Below are 16895 nucleotides of genomic sequence, written 5' to 3' on the forward strand. Positions count from 1 at the left end.
TGTCCGGGCTGTAACTTTCTCTTGTATGGACAGATTTTAAAATAACTTGCCATATGTGTTCCACATACCAAGACAACGTGTTGCGTGCAAGACCCGTGTCCCTGCCTCAAAGGTCAGGGTCACACATAGTGTTTATTCACAATGGATTGCTGCATATAAGGACATAGAGTATAGGTTGTCGTGTCCGGGCTGCAACTTTCCCTTGTATGGACAGATTTTAAAATAACTTGCCACATGTGTTCCACATACCAAGACGACGTGTCGCGTGCAAGACCCGTGTCCCTACCTCAAAGGTCAAGGTCACACTTAGTGTTTATTCACAATGGAGTGCTGCATATAAGGACATAGAGTTTAGGTTGTCGTGTCAGGGCTGTTACTTTCCTTTGTATAGACAGATTTTAAAATCACTTGCTACATGTGTTCCACATACGAAGACGACGTGTCGTGTGCAAGACCCATGTCCCTACCTCTAAGGTGAAAGATACACTAAGTGTTTATTCACAAGGGAATTCTGAATATAAGGACATAACAGTGTAGGTTGTCAAGTATGGGTGGTATTTTTTTATGTTCAGAGGCAATTTAAAATAACTTGCCATATGTATTTGACACGTAAAGGCAAGATCAACTTTTCATGTACTGACCTTGTTCGTAGGTCAATGTCACATTCGGGGGCATTCGTCACATACTGTGACAGCTCTTGTTTTATTTATTTTTTTCAAAATCTGTCGTAAGTTCAGAGTGTTTTCTTGCACATGGCAGTCTTTCCTACATTACTGTCATTGCCTGACTTTGTTTTATCATATAAACAATAATTCTGATTTAAATCTGCATTTATCCGCCCTTCGTAACTCTCTATTCGCTAATGAATATTTTTTTGGCTCAGAAACGGAAAAAAATAGGGTTGGTGCATTTTTATAGGTAGGGTCGGGTTACCCGAAACAGACATATTTTTTTTTAGGCCTAAAGAAAAATCCCTTTGAAAGCATTCTTTAGATGTTTTGCAAAACATTTGGTTTTCAAATAGTTGGGATACTTTTGAATTTAATACAATAAAGATAATTCAAGTTAGGTTTGTGAGAAGTCTTTCTATTTAACCTATAGGATTATAGATAATTTCTTTTATGCTTTTTGGTGAAATATTTTAATTTAGATTTATCAATGAAATCTCAAGAGTGAAAATAATTTTCACAGTCTACAGTGAAAATATCAGTGGTATTTTTGGAACTATTCTTTTAAGTTTATATCAGTGGTAGTTACTTCCCCAGTATCATTAATTTGAATGGTGTCCCTTGGCCATTTACATGTAAAAGTGGCATTTGCAGTAAAAATATTGTATCATGATGTCAAAAAAAACAATATTTTATTATATATGTGAGTCAAGGTGTAATAATTATCACAGAAACAGACAAATTTGTATTATGATGTATTTGATGAATGTGGCCTGTAGCTAATTTTGCTTTATGTAAAATTTCTGGTATTACAGTAGATGATTTTCTACATAATGCAAGTGACAAAGTAGATAAAAATACTTGAGGAAAAAAACACACAACAGAATTACATTTAATGTTATAATTTCAGATTGTTTCAAACAACATTTTGCTTTTTTATGCAGATGGGTTTGGAAACCTGTCCCTACCCCGTATGTCCTTTTTTTTTTTATTTCCCCTGAATTTTAGAGGGAAAATTTCCAGTATCCAACATGTATAACATGAATATAGCTTAATCAGATATTGCTGGAATTATGTGAATTTGTGTGAACTACTAGGGAGTCCGAGACAGTTATTATATAAAGGATACAACTTTTTTTTTCGCCAGTTGTGATAATCTACAACTCTTTTTTTTCAAACTTCACTGGTCCAGGACCAATTCCCGATACAGTGAAAACAGCCGCTGAAATAACAGAAGATGATAACCAAGCCACATCCCAGGTTTCAAGAAATGTGGGTGAAAGAACATTCAGATATGTACACGTGGACCAATTTCTTGTGGAACATGTTAACAAAAATACGAAGAAGAAAACAGAAAGCGATCTCAAGGTATTTAGACAATTTCTCTCTCATAAGGATGAGCAACGGGAGATCGAACATATACCGCCTGATGAGTTGAATGACTATATATCTGAATTCTTACTGTCAGTCACCAAGCAGAATGGGGAGGAATATGAACCAACAAGTTTAAGAAGTTTTGTGCATTCCATTGACAGGCACTTAAAAGGAGTGGGCTCGAGAGTATGTGTTATTAATGACATCGATTTTGCCAAATGTAGAGGCGTGCTCAAAAACAAGCTGAAAGCATTGAAACGACAAGGGCTCGGAAACAAACCGAAGGCGGCTGACGCTCTTACGGATGAGCACATCAAAAAGATGTATGATGCGAAAACTCTGGGGCCTTACACTGCCAGGTCCCTTATCCACTCCATGTGGTTCATCTGTGCCACCTTCTTCGGTATGCGGACTGGCACCGAGATCTATAACCTAAAGTGGGGTGATGTGATCATTGATTATGATAAAGACTCCAGACGAGAATACTTGCAACTGTGCATAGAAAGGCAAGCTGAGACCTGCTTTGGCGCAAATGCACGCAATTCAAGGTAATTACAAAGAACATACATGTTCAAGCATGGAATGTCAGGATTAGAAAAATGATGATGTTTATATTGTGAAAATATCGTGTTCATTAAATATGAAATTAAAAAGACATTGACAAGTAATTGGAAATTGACAATTTTTTATTCTTATAAATTTATATAATTTTTGTTTATATTTAGGCAAAATAATGTAAGAGCTTATGCTGTGGCGGGCGATTCTGTAAAAGATCCTGTTCATCTATACAAGACCTATAGAGACAAGCGGCCAGTTGAAATGCTTCGCAAGAACAGCCCTTTCTTCCTAAGCATCTCCACTTCTGATCAAGTGGTCTGGTTTAAAAAAACATCAATGGGCGTGAACAAACTCTATAACATTATGAATGAAATGAAGGCTGATGCGGGCATTGCGGAACCTAGGCTGACCCCCAACAGGTACTTTTAACACTATATTGTAAAAGAAATTACAGGAAAACTTAAAAAAGCAAAGTTGATTATGCACCAGTCAATTGTAATAATTAATGCTAGATTTTTATGAGATGTTTTTGTTTTATTTCTAATCAACAATATTCAACCTTATTGCTCAAAAATAATTTTTAAATCATCATGTTTGATGTCCTTTTTTTCAGTGCCAGGAAACGAATGGTTAAGAACCCCATCGATGAAGGCTCGCCTCGGAGCTGAAGAGTTTGAAATGTGAGGTCACAAAATTCAAACTGACATGAATAACTACAGTATATTAAACCAGACACTGAACACCTCACCAACCTTGGACAATCCTCCAAATGGCCAGGCACCTGCTGCATACAAATAAACCTGAGTGCACCCATCTCCCTTGGTTTTGTTATAAAACGCCAACTGCATGGGAATGGTTACCTTCAAGTGCTATTCAATGGAACCTGGGAGGAATAAAACTGATATTAATTTTCAGCACAGATAATTAATTCAGCACAGATATTAAAACATTCTATCACAGTTCAGCATAATGTGACCATGGTTTATAGGACCCACCACTATCTGATAGACTATGCTTTGTAGAAGGCTAGCTGGCAAACAATGGTTTACAAAAAAATCAGACATTTCTCAGACAGTAACATAGATTAGAGTCCACAGTCATAAGGACTGATCAGTGAGATTTAATTAAGCCACAAATAGGACTGTATGACAGACTAAGTGATTGAAGTTTTTTTAAACTATTTAGAACTATCAGGGACATTGAGAAGTGTACAAATGATTTGGACTTTTAGCTCAGACTTTGAGATTTATCCAAATTTCAAACTATTTGGATTTATACCTCAGACATTAAGAGTGATTGAAGTTTACAAGCGATTTGAATTTATCAAAAGCATTAGGAGGCATTTTTCTCAGATATCGAGAGTGGTTGAAGTTGACAAACGAGTCAGATTTTATCTCAGACTTTGAGAGCGATTAAAGTTTATAAATATTTTGGATTTGTCAGAGACATTAAGAGTGATTGAATTGTACCAAAAATTTGGACAGCTGCCTGTATTTAAGACATCGCGTGATAGATCAAACGATTCACACATTTCTAAGACAGATTGAGTTCTGGTTTGAAATGAAAAGAAAGTCATTCATTTTTCAAAGCCAACCATGTGTTGAAAATTACTCCTGCACCATTGAAATATTTTTTGGTTGTTTATGAACTTCTGTGTATTGTTTGTTGAAATATTTAAAAAATGCACTGATGAAGATTTGTCATCAACTCTTAACAAACATTTTGTATTTAAAATATAAGAACCAAATTACCTCCAATAAGGCTTTAAAAAAAATATACATGTTTGTTTCCGTTTTCCCAACCTTTCTTTTTTTTGCGACTTACTAGACATTTTTATTGCTTTGGGAATTTTTTGTGTGATTTTATTCTAGTAAACAGGAAAACATTAAGAAAAAATGTGGCTGCTCTATAAAATACATTAAAAATATATTTTCCAACTAATCAACCCTATTTCATTTTGGGGTGAATCCGGAAACAAACATATTTTCTTTTGTTCGCCTTATACTTGGTACAATTTGTTTTATCATAATTATGCAGGTAGTTGTTATATATGTGAATGAATGAATAGAAAATCCTTCAAGGATGTTCTCAATGGGAAAGTACTTTTATGAGAAATCATTACATAAAATGACCTATAACGTCTGAAAAAATGCTGGCCCCAATTTCTTGAAACTTCTTAAGCTTAACAGGCTTAAGTAGCTTATTTCAATTAGCCAAAATACTTATCTAAAATGAATTTTGATAATTAAAAATGGTTTAATGTAACTATCATGAAGATAAACCTAGATCTAAAATATAAAAACTATTAAAAATGTACTAAAAAAAATATATTTTAGCAAATTATTGAAAAACAAAAATAGCGAGCTGAGCTTAATTCTATTGTAAGGGGCTTAAGAAGTTTCGAGAAATAAGGGCCAGAACCTTAATTAAAAGAAACTATTTTTTAACTCATTGGTTTCACTTTTAAACTCTATTTTATTTCACTCATGATTTTAGAAAAATGTTTTTTGTTTTTAGCTCTACTGGCCAAAGGCCAGAAGAGCTTATGCGATGGTAATGTGTACGTAGTATGTGTATCCATGCGGTCGTGCGTTCGTGCGTCTGTAAAAAATTGCTTGTGAACACGATACAGTCTTCAGATCCGCCCATGAATGCCTAGATTATGGGCCATGAAAGTTTTAAAGAAATGCTTTCTATTTTTTGCCAGGTCTGCATGAGCGAATTCTATTTTTAGCCAAGTTTACATGTACATGTAAATTCAAGTCTAGAGTTAAGGGAGACAATTTGCAAGTCTAGGATTTTGAGAGACAATTTGCTTTTTGCTTCTGCAGTTGATTTTGTGAATTACTCTGCCTTGTTCTTGTTGAAAGCCCAAAGGCCATTTTTTAGCTTTATGTTCTGTAGTTTGCGCATTCATCTTAACAAAATTGGTTGTGAATGTTTAAGTTATGCACCTGGTGTCATTACTGGCCACACCCTGGGTTCACAGGTTTGGTAAACATAAATCTGGAAAGGTTTGAAAATCTTTTTGTGTGTTCGTGCATCCATCTCAGCACAATTGATTGTGAATGTTTGTTCAAATTGATCAATGTTGTCCTAGGATGCCCTTGATTTTGACCTTTTGACCAACTTTTTTTAACTTTTAAAACTACAGAAAATTTTACTATGAGTACAGTTTTGAAAGCATTTTTTTTTGTCAGATGACTTTTACTTGGCACATATTAAAATAGTTCATGCAACTAATCTGCTTACAATACTTTCTGGGCTCAGATGTTGAACGTGCTACATTTTCAGGTAACCCAAACACAAAACATAAACTATATGTCTGTTGCCTTTTACCCATACATACATACATGCTCTGGATTGATATGACCACAAAAGCCATGCCAGTAGAGCATAGGCCCTTTTGGGCCTCTTGTTTTTATTTTGTATTTGAGATGTGCTGTTTGTATAATTTTGTTTTTAATGACCAATATTGATAAATATGATTGTACATTGTTATCATCAAATATCCTCTAGTCTAGTCTATGTATTAAGTGTAACGAACAATTGTAGTTATAATTATTGTATAAATGTATAAATTTGTGAACAGCGGTTTTTTTATTCTTATTAGCCCAATATTTAAAAAAATATGTGACGAAACAAAAAATATATGGTATCCAAAAGAAGTTTTTACAAGCATAGTAAATTGTTTATTTTGTACATAAAAGACACTATACCAAACAGTGCAAGTACTGGTAGATATTTTACAATGACCCTTATCATATAACCTTGATTTAATAATAATCGGGTTATTCCCCATGATCGAATGAGAGAAACAGACGAACATTAGCAACTTTCTTGAAAAAAAAAGAACCCGAAAAAAGAAAAAAAAAGGATAAATTGGCAAAATATAGACACCAGAGCCTCCTTAGTCGACTCTTAATTGTTAGGTAGATTTTCAAGTTGCAAAACGTAGTTAAAAAGTACTAGTATTTTAGTGTGTTGATCATGGAAATCATACAGAATGCATCGTTTTCTAATACCAATTGCCAAGAATACTAGTCAAAAGTATGAAGCATGTTGTTTACATTAATGTTCTGTAGTCCCATATTGTAATCAAAGGAAATAAAAAATATTTGGCACTATCGTTGATCATATTCAAAGTGCTATTTTTTTCGATCGGAAAGCCCAAAACCTATCTGTCCCTGGACACTAAACATAGAAAGAAATTGGCCTGAATTCATTTCCCCAATCATACCGTAAAATGTTTATCAGGATAATGAAGGTGAACAATATTTGTGTTCTTTTAAAAATAACAAACTTCAAAGCTTCAATGGACGAAAATATATGAATGCAGTCATCTGTTGAATTTGCAACTATCCTGAGTTGTCAAAAATATACATTTTCAAATTAAATCATGAGAAGACTTTTGTAGCAGATTAAATCCTAATATACATTGTGTTTCTATGGTAACATACCAACACCCTCTTGTACAGGCTAGTATGATCAGTTTTAAACAGTATATGCAATTAAAAAAGATGCTTGAGAACCCAGGACATTTCATTGTTGATTATGGTATTAATGTTGAATTGATAACATGGTTAAGAATTTTAGTATTTTGAAAAAAAGTGTTGTGTGTTTTGTAATAGCTCCATTATTTTCAGTCAAGGCTGATTATTAATTGCCATTGACTATGTTGACATGATGTATATAGTCCATGTATCATCCATATTATCAAAATGATTGTATTACTTAAATGTGCAGTTTAAACATGGCTGCTGTAAACCATGTTATACAATTTGTTTTCAAGTGTTAGTTTAGTTTATCAAACTAACGCAGTCCTGGCATCTTCAATGTCAGCTCGGAATTGAAATTCTTCATGCAGGCCATAAACTGTAACTGTTTTTTTTTTTTATACCTTCCCTGCTTTTCTTGACACATGTTTTGTAACTAGAACATTTGAGATTTTCCCTTCTTATTCCAGCATCTGGTAGGTCATTCAAGTGTGAACTGTGCGGGAAGTTATCGGGTACCCGTCAGCACCACCAGTACCACATGCTGGTTCACACCGGGGAGAAACCACACAAGTGTCAGCACTGCCAGAAAGCTTTTCGACAGAAAGCACATCTGCGAAGCCACGTTTTCAGATGGCATTTCCGTAACGGAGGACCACTCAAAATTTAACAGTGTAGATAGCCAATCCGATCTTTGGATTTATTATTGTTGACTGTAACCAAAAAATTGACAAGTGTACGCACTGGGCCAAATTATGCGGCCAAATGCTTTTTACAAACAAGAATTATTTAAAAGTTGCTCAAGCAGTAGGATTTGTGTTGGTTTATTAAAGCTGCACTCTCACAGATTGAAAGTTTTGGCAACTTTTTAATTTTTTGTCTTGGAACGAGCCAATTTTTGCGAAAATACATGGAAACCAGTAATACAACACTGCTGACAAAAAATTAGATCGCAGGTTTTTATATTTAAGTTAAAAAATAGATGTGTTATGCATTTTTCTTAAACCGTTAGTAACGGTTTAAGCCATAAGACATTAATTTTTGAATGGAAATATGAAAATCTGCGTTCTGATCTTTTGTCAGCAATCGTATATCATTGGTTTGCAGATATTTATGCAAAAATTTGCTCATTCCAAGACAAAAAATAAAAAGTTGTAAAAATGGTAAATCTGTGAGAGTGCAGCTTTAAATCTCAGAATAACCAAACAGTGTATTTAAGGGTCCAAAAATAACTTATTGCATGACATACAATGGTTCTTACATGCTATACAATGTCTAATATACAGCCATAATGTTGATGGTAATATAGTTGATATATATGGACATTGTGAACCCATCAGTGTTGGGAGAATTTGTAAATTAAATATTCAGCAAACGTATTAATTGCATTTATTAGTTAATGTTAAGTCAACACTGTTGGCAGCAGGCTTGATGATTTATGTCATAAATGTTGTCTTTTTCTGTTCATTTTCTTTTAGTCTGGTTTACAGTGTATATATGTTAATTTAAGAATAATTCATAATTCTTTGTTTAGATATTTTGTGTAAAGATATTAAAAGAAAATAATGTGAACACAAAACTGTTATTTTGCATTTAATAATCTGCTTTGTAGTTAAGCAAAATGTCTAAATATGATTGAAATCCTTACCAAGGCTTAGCATATACCTGCTATCTACTGTATATCGACCTATCAATCAGAACTTAGGGTTTAATTGGGAAAGTAATTTTAAATTGATGTTGATGTGAGTGTCATAAAACAACTTACATGGTTAACAGAGGAATCATCAGAAACAGGAGACAAGCTGTTTTCATGAGCTCACAATCTGATAGCATGGCATTTTAACACCCAACAGAAAAAAACCTCATAAACTGTAACAAGTTTTGCGTGAATGTAATTTAAATGCATAGTTTTTTGGAACTAGAAATTTTAGAAACTGAAACGTAAATTCTAAAATTAAATAATGAATTCTGCATTCTTCAAAGATCTGGCCCATTGCGAATGAACCAGAGACTATCTGACAGTAGGAATGCCTTCAAAAAGGCCTGACATGTCACATGTACAATCTTAATTGTACAAACTACACATGACTGTAAAACAATCGAAAAACGCGCAACTATTTTCCCCAAGCAATTTCATTAGCACGACTGAACAGCCAATCAAAATTTCGATCAATGAAAATCAATGACATATCATATGGCTGGATCCATATGTGGCATGTAAATAGTGTTTCTTCTGTTTAAAAAAAATGGGCTGAAATTTGCCCCATTCACGATCCTAAAAAGTATACTTTTTTGACAAAATTGGACTCAAAATACACAATCTATTTACTGTGAAATCATTTATATTCGTTGGCATGAAATTTCGTGGTTTGCCGAAAAAATACAATTTCGTGGGTACTTAAATTCGTGGTTTTTCGGTTTTGAAAATAAAAATCGAAACTACGATGGTTGTAGATCTTCTGCATTATCTCCACGCGCTGGCCCATGATTTCCGTCTTCTACGTCACTCGGTTTATGACACTCGCTAAATTAGTGGTACGACATGCCAATAAAGTGCATATACCCATGTCAATTATCGATTTAATTGGAAATTAAAGTCATAAAAGAAGATGTACCCTGATCATAAATGCAGATAGGCGAAGCCATTGAATTCCAATTAAGAATTTTGCAAACTGTGAAAACACCGAAAAGGATATTTGAGTAAACAATTCCTAAAGATTGCTAATGTCTACAAATCCATTCACTTTTGAATATCATCTCATTTCAATATTTATTCATACGTTTTTGTTTAGTAAGTATATTGAACGCGTCGTTTTGTACATTGTCACGTTAGAAAATAAGTAACATCCAATGTCATCGATTAATCATTTCATTAAAGAAAAAAATCGAGAACCCACACTCATCACTCACATCTTGTAAACTTGGAGATTTTCATTAACAGCACACGTTTAGGTGCGTGCTTCAGTTTTTTGGTTCATAAAACACATAAAAATGATTTAGTTTATTATTTGTTAAAGGCTGATATAATATATTAAAACAATGATAGTAAAGTATACGTTGGATCTTGAATTCGTGGATCACCCTACGCACGAAAACCACGAACATTAATGCCCCACGATCATTAATGATTTCACAGTATGTTTAAATGCATTCCTTATCTTTTAAAATTCTTTAAACTCTGTATCTTAAAGTGCCTTTGATAAAAATGTTTCTTTGATTGAAATATACTATTGTAAATTCACAATTTTAGGCATTTGTCGCTATTTTTACAATTTTAAGGACCCTGGCCCATATTATTTACAAAAAAGTAGGAAAAACACTGGTTAAATTTTGATGAAGATCAGGGGCGGATCCAGGAGTTTGGGTTAGGGGGGGGCGTAACTTTTAATCACTCTAAAGGTTGCACTAGCAGATCCAGGGGCATACCTATAGTTCTAATATCATAACAAGGTTTCTATTAGGACGACTAAGTGGCTTATATAATTTGTATATTTTCGTTAAGCGGGAAAAACGAGGGAAGATACATGTATAATTGTGAACCCATGTTCAGATACTCGAGCGAAGCGAGTGAAGAAAAAATAGGAAAATATAGTATATTTTATTGTTTCCATACCAAAGAACATACGCGAGCGAAGAAAAAATAGGAAAATATAGTATATTTTATTGTTTCCATACCAAAGAACATGTAAGCTCCGGGAATTCTAGGGGGGGGGGCGTGCGCCGGGTGCGCCCCCCCCAGGATCCGCTAGTGAAGATTGCCCCCAAAATAAGGTCTGCCTCTAAAAGATTCTTAATGCAGCTTAGTAGTGTACTTCAGACTTTAAATTTTTGTCAAAAGATATTACAGCTTATGACAGTAGGTAAATTTTAGGTCTTCACACTGGTTAAAATCTGCAAAATAAGGGAAACATTTTATTATTTCCTGTTTTTGTACTAACAATGCAAATAAAATACAAAACAAATGGTTTTATACCGACTTGAATCAATAAGTCTAGACTCATTATATGCTTGGTAATTCCCGAAGTCTCTCACAAGACAATAACAGTGGTAGAAGTTTATTTTAGATTACCTGTATTTAAAAATGGCATTGTTTTGATGGAACTGTGAATTAAGTTTGTTTACATTTTAATTTGAAAGTTTCCATTTACATCAAGGTTTCAACTCCTGTTTAATCTTATAGTCAAATGCTTAAAGGGACTGGCTCATGTTTTGTAAAATGCACTTTTATGACAAAATAAAGTGTGGCAAATCATTAGGCCTGATCATTGTTTAAACTGACAGCTGCTGAAAACCTTTAACAAATGTTGATTTATGCTCAAATATTGTCTTAAAAGTCCATGATTTTGAATAGCATTTATGTAACAATTTTCAACAGATTAGGCTTAATGGTCATTAGATACCCCTCAGTTTATGTAAGAGTCCTTGTGGGCAAGCGGTTTTGTTGTCAGTTTTCTAATATTTCCTTGATCGTAACTGGCGCTGGGATTGCACCCCATTAAAAGCGGTTTGTTTTTTTATTCTTCAATTGTATTTTTTGTGCGTTTCCAGTATCAAAGAGTCGAATAATTATTATATAAGTGTTTCCAGATAAAAAAAAATTGTCCAAAAACATGAGCAATTTCCTTTGAAGGTTACTAACCAAACTTAAAAATATTGTCATTTCAATAAAAATAGTTCTACTTTCACTTATAAAATACATAGCACAGATAAATTGATCTCTAATTAGTGTCATCTTAAGTAAAAGGCATTCAAATAGCTTTCTCAACAAATGTTATTTATAAGAAGTTTTTGTTTTAGTTCCAGGGCTCATCACGTGTGAACTTTGTGGCAAGACTTCCAGGACGATATGGAACTATAAAATCCACATGCGTGTTCATACAGGAGAGAAGCCATACCACTGTCGATGGTGTGATATGACATTTAAACAGAGACATCATTTGAAGAGGCATGAAGTCAAAAAGCATTTAGACAAACTGGAGGTACCTCGTCGTACTGATTTCTAATGGACATAATGCAATGACTGTTCTTTCTATGTACATGTACCTCTTCCATCAGTCTGTCTATCTGTCCAAGAGGTATCAACTCCATCATTCTTGATCCAATTATTTCTCAACAATGAATTGTTGGCTCGAGTTCTGCAGATAGTTCGGCACTTTTACTTCGAAACTGGTATAAGAGCAAATGACTGTGTGTAGATATATTAATGGAACTTGGATTTAGTATCAAAAAGTCGTATCATTTCTGTGCTTTCAACAAAAAACATCAACTTGTATATATATTTTGAAATGGTTTAAAGCCAGCAAATTTCAACTTGACATGCACATTTTGTTTCGGGTAAAAGAGAGTTGTCACAAAACCCATTGGAGATATCTCTCCTGGAAGATGCAGTAATGCTGTAAATAATGTCAATAATGCTAAACAGAAATGTGACTTTAAAGTACGTGAATAGATAAACTGAAAAGACATTTAAAGAGGATTTATTTTATCACTTATATGTACATGACGGTAACTTGCATAGAAATACGGCATGTGAAGATGGTTGGACGACAACAAGGTACCAGATACGGACGCATAAAGAAGATAAGCCACACCTGGCAGTATCAATAAAGTGGGATAACGATTAGAATTAGCTAGGCCATACCAGTGTTTATAATGTACAACGATATACTGACAAGTTGATATTTCAGTTGCCTGTTTCTATTTTTTGTGTGAATGTGTTGTATGTTTGTAAATATTTAGCAAATTTTTAAGTTATGTTAATAATGCATGTGTAAATTGAATAAATTACTTTACGTCTATAAATTGTATTTATGTATGCATGAAAAAATTCATGCTCCTCAATGATTTTGTTTTGATTTTACCATGAGAGTATATCAATCTATCATTTTATGCTATCATCATATCAGAGTGACTACATGCTGTCTGTTTTCATGTAAAATTAGAGACCACACAACAAGAGGGCTATTGGCCTACTTATCTTTTAGCGATAATAAGTTTAGTGTCTACGTATCTAATAGTCAATCATTCAGAAGGTGAGATTTATATATATTATTATCTCTTGAAACACAAATTCCGCTAATGCCAAATACGAGTACATACAATAAAAAGGGAGAACATCTCGATAGGCTCGACTATTCTAAGAATAAGTAGGCTATGCTACTCGCCCCAGTGTTGGCGTCAGGTTAAAGTTTTAGGGCAAGTTTTCACTTATAAGTCCAGTACCTTTCATTCAATTCACTTAATACTTCACACAGTTGTTCAGGGCCATCACATAATGAGGTTAGATAAATCCGTATTATACTTAATACAAATTATGGCCCCTAATTGACTATGGAACTTTAAGGTTAAAGTTTTAGGGCAGGTTGGGATATTTATTAATAGCTTCTATACCCTTCATTCAATTGACTTCATACATATTATATTCAATAAAGCTAGTGCAATGTAATTGTAAACTATATGCAGTCAAACGCATGGTTTTGTGTAATAATTTTATGTGGATTGTTATTTGAATATATTCTGAAATGAAAGATGTGTTTGTTTTTATTACTTAGTCATGTTAACTATCTATATAGATAATATACACTATTAAAAAGTATATGCTATATATCTTACATCATTATTACATGAACATCGAGATCTTGGTGTAACACTTTTGTGTCTCATAATATGTAATATATGTATTGCTGTTTATACTTTCATATATGATCCTTTTGCTTGTTTGCTATGTTTAAATCAATTGGAAAATAAAGAAAGTGAATATAAAACTTCAATACTTAATCTTTTCAGGTGGAAAGCTTCACGTGTGCTTGATATGTGGCCACACCTCAAAGACGAGCGGGAACCACAAGATCCACATGCGTGTTCACACGGGCGAGAAACCGTACAAGTGCCAGTGGTGTAACAAGACATTCAAACAGAGACATCATTTAAAAGGTCATGAGGTCACATGGCATTTAGAAAAGCTGGGCGTTCAGAAGCCATGATCATTGATAGACTATTTTTCCATCATGTACCGTACTTTATTAAAGTTGTGTATAAAAAATCAGGTTAGTTTATGCAATATTGACACTTTTTTTGACACTGCAGTAGAAACCCGTTGACTCGATATCCAAGAAATCGGCAAAAAAAACTTCAAGCCTAGCAAATATCGAGCCAAGCGGGAATGCTTAAAAAAAGTAAAACAAAATCAGTCCTTTGCATCCTGTTCGAGCTAACGAGAAAATCAAGCCGAGCGATATCAAGCCAATGGGTTTCGACTGTACCAGTAATTGGCACACATTCTCAAATTCTATATGGAGCATTTGCTTATGTCACTAAATAGCTTCTTTTAACCACCGTAGATCACCATAGTCCGTACTTTTGCACTTTTTTTCAGTAGTTATGTTGACAGTTTTATTTGTATGCATATTTCATTTTTGTGTGATGTTCCGAATATGTGTTGTGACTTATCTTTTATCTTGCAAATTTGTATTTCCTGTAAATATAACACTTGATATACCTGATGTTTAATAAAAAGGTTAATTTATATCTTGAATTTTTATTTATTTCAAAACATGTAAAGTCAACATTTACTTCATTCTTAGAGAAATGATTCCAAGATCAAACTTCTACCAACTAAAGTATATTGTTAACATTTGAAGTTGACGGTAGATTTCCATCACGAGTAAATGAAATATATATATTTGACAGATTGTTTTGACTTGTACAATGTACATCGTCAACAAGTCATATGAATTATTATGATCAATTATGTCAATGTGTATTCATATTTATAACAAACAATGAAATACAAACGAGTAAGTAAATATGTAAGAACAAATTGGGTATTTATTATAATCTATCTAAAACAGAGAATGAACAAATTTTACCATATTAAATTCTAACATTCAATAAACTGACTGGTAAAGACAAAGGAACTCATCTGTTACAATATCTAGTGTCCGCTTTCACAATGCAATGAGGGAAACTAGAGGGACAAGCCCATAAGTCTGAAATTAACCTATGATCCTGTAACACACATTCAGGATAATCAAACACCAAACAAGAGACAGCCTCAAGGCTACGAGACAACAAACATTAGGCGTCAAAAAATATTGTTTGTTTCAGGTTCCCTGACCTATACAATTATTTTTTTTTGCCTGACCCTATCAAGACCTTTTTATGGCCTTGGGAAATCTTTTTATCATTTGCTTGTTTTTTTTTTCTTTTAAAAGTTAAACAAGAAGTGTTTTGGCTTTTAATAATACCAGTGATGCTAACACTGATTTTATAGGTGTTCCTAACATTATAAACTTTTAATAAATTTTGTTAACAGAAAAATCTCACGAAACTGAGTTTGCCTAAAAAAATAAGAATTTTCGATCTACCTACCCTATTTTTGGAGGGGCCATGGAACCTGAAACAAACATATATTTTTTACGCCTAATCGTTATTGGTAAAAGTTTTTGTTACCAGTTTGACACAGACAGACGAAACAACCCGAATCAAGTTTATGATGTACAAAATACATGCATAGGTCTTACTTAGGACACACACAAAATACAGATGCCATATTGTTTCATTTTGGTTTAGAAAAGTTGACCAAAAGTTGGTGGGAGTGATGTGTAAAACAAGCGTCAGAACCTTGTGCAGGTTGCGGCCCGATTTAGTTTGCAACCTTAGATTTATTTGTATCATTTATATAGTGAAAACATGGTATCTGTGTACATATATTTGTGTTTGTAACTAAAGTTGGTCTTGAAGTGTGACATTGAACCTGAAATAATTTTTTTGGTAAGAATTAATGTAAAATTATTTTCATCTTTTCAGGATTAAGTCTGTCGCATTCCCAAGATACCAGTATTAGAAGTGGATTTCAATGCCTCGTGTGTAATAGGCATTTTATGGACAAAGCAAATCTGAGGAAACATGTACGCATTCACACAGGAGAGAAACCATACAAGTGTGAAACTTGTGGAAGACTTTTCTCACAAAGCTCCAACCTAAAGGCCCATCGAATTACGCATTTGAATAAGGATTTTATGTTGTGAATTATTTTAACGAATTTGTGATGTGTATGATGTTTTGTGATACATTTTGTGTTCAAAGGAAATCACTAGCAGATCCAGAGGTGGTGCCCACAGCATGAGCCCCCACTCAAATCATCCAAGTTTACTTTTAATTTCAATATCTTTTGGAGAATAAAATAAATAAAGTTCACCCAAAATGTACCATATCAGGTTAGAAGTTGTTAACATCTTCAAGGGAGAGTACCCCATTTTTAAATTTTCGGTAACGAGTGTCAGGTGCTAATGAAATGGTAAAGCCCCTAAGATACGCCCCATCGAACATCAAATCCAGGATCCATCCCTGGAAATGGTCTTTTTCTGTTGCTTAAATTACCTGTCCGGAATTTTAAAGGGACTCACAGATTATATGTAGGGAACATTTTTTTTTAAATTATTGAAATTAAGTTATTCTACTTACTTTCATATTCACATTTCACATGAAATAAAGACTTGATGTGAAGTCTGACCCTATAAAATGTGAACAAGTTCCTTTAAGAATTAATTTTTATTATTCTTTACAATATACAGCAATCTGTGGACATGTAACTACTACAATGGTTCAGATCAAGTGAAGACTGGATAAGGCAATATTGATAAAAAGTGTATATTTTTAAGGTTCTTTAGAGATTGGAAGAGTCCAACCTTTTTTCTATATCATATTTAAGTGGTTGCAATTATTTTTGGAAAAATGAGAACAGTGAGAAAGTATTATACGTTATTTTGTTGTGTGTCTAATTTTCAGTCAATGATGT

At 33.6% G+C, this 16895-nt stretch overlaps 1 protein-coding gene across 3 annotated transcripts in view; it reads left to right on the forward strand.

Annotated features, from left to right (window-relative positions):
- LOC128206768 (uncharacterized) overlaps positions 1 to 16895 on the forward strand; it is a 46995-nt gene that overhangs the window by 13961 nt on the left and 16139 nt on the right. For 2 of the 3 annotated variants that reach the window (XM_052909455.1, XM_052909456.1), the window contains exons 5-7: positions 1861 to 2590; positions 2768 to 3019; positions 3214 to 6185. The exons of the other annotated variant lie outside the window; for it this stretch is intronic. In XM_052909455.1, coding sequence (XP_052765415.1) covers positions 1861 to 2590; positions 2768 to 3019; positions 3214 to 3268 — 1037 coding nt within the window. In that variant the 3' untranslated portion in view covers positions 3269 to 6185. Of the gene's footprint in view, positions 1 to 1860; positions 2591 to 2767; positions 3020 to 3213; positions 6186 to 16895 lie in introns of those variants that run through there. 3 annotated transcript variants of the gene reach the window in all.

This window comes from Mya arenaria, chromosome 10, assembly GCF_026914265.1.
Source record: "Mya arenaria isolate MELC-2E11 chromosome 10, ASM2691426v1".
NCBI classification, from domain to species: domain Eukaryota; kingdom Metazoa; phylum Mollusca; class Bivalvia; order Myida; family Myidae; genus Mya; species Mya arenaria.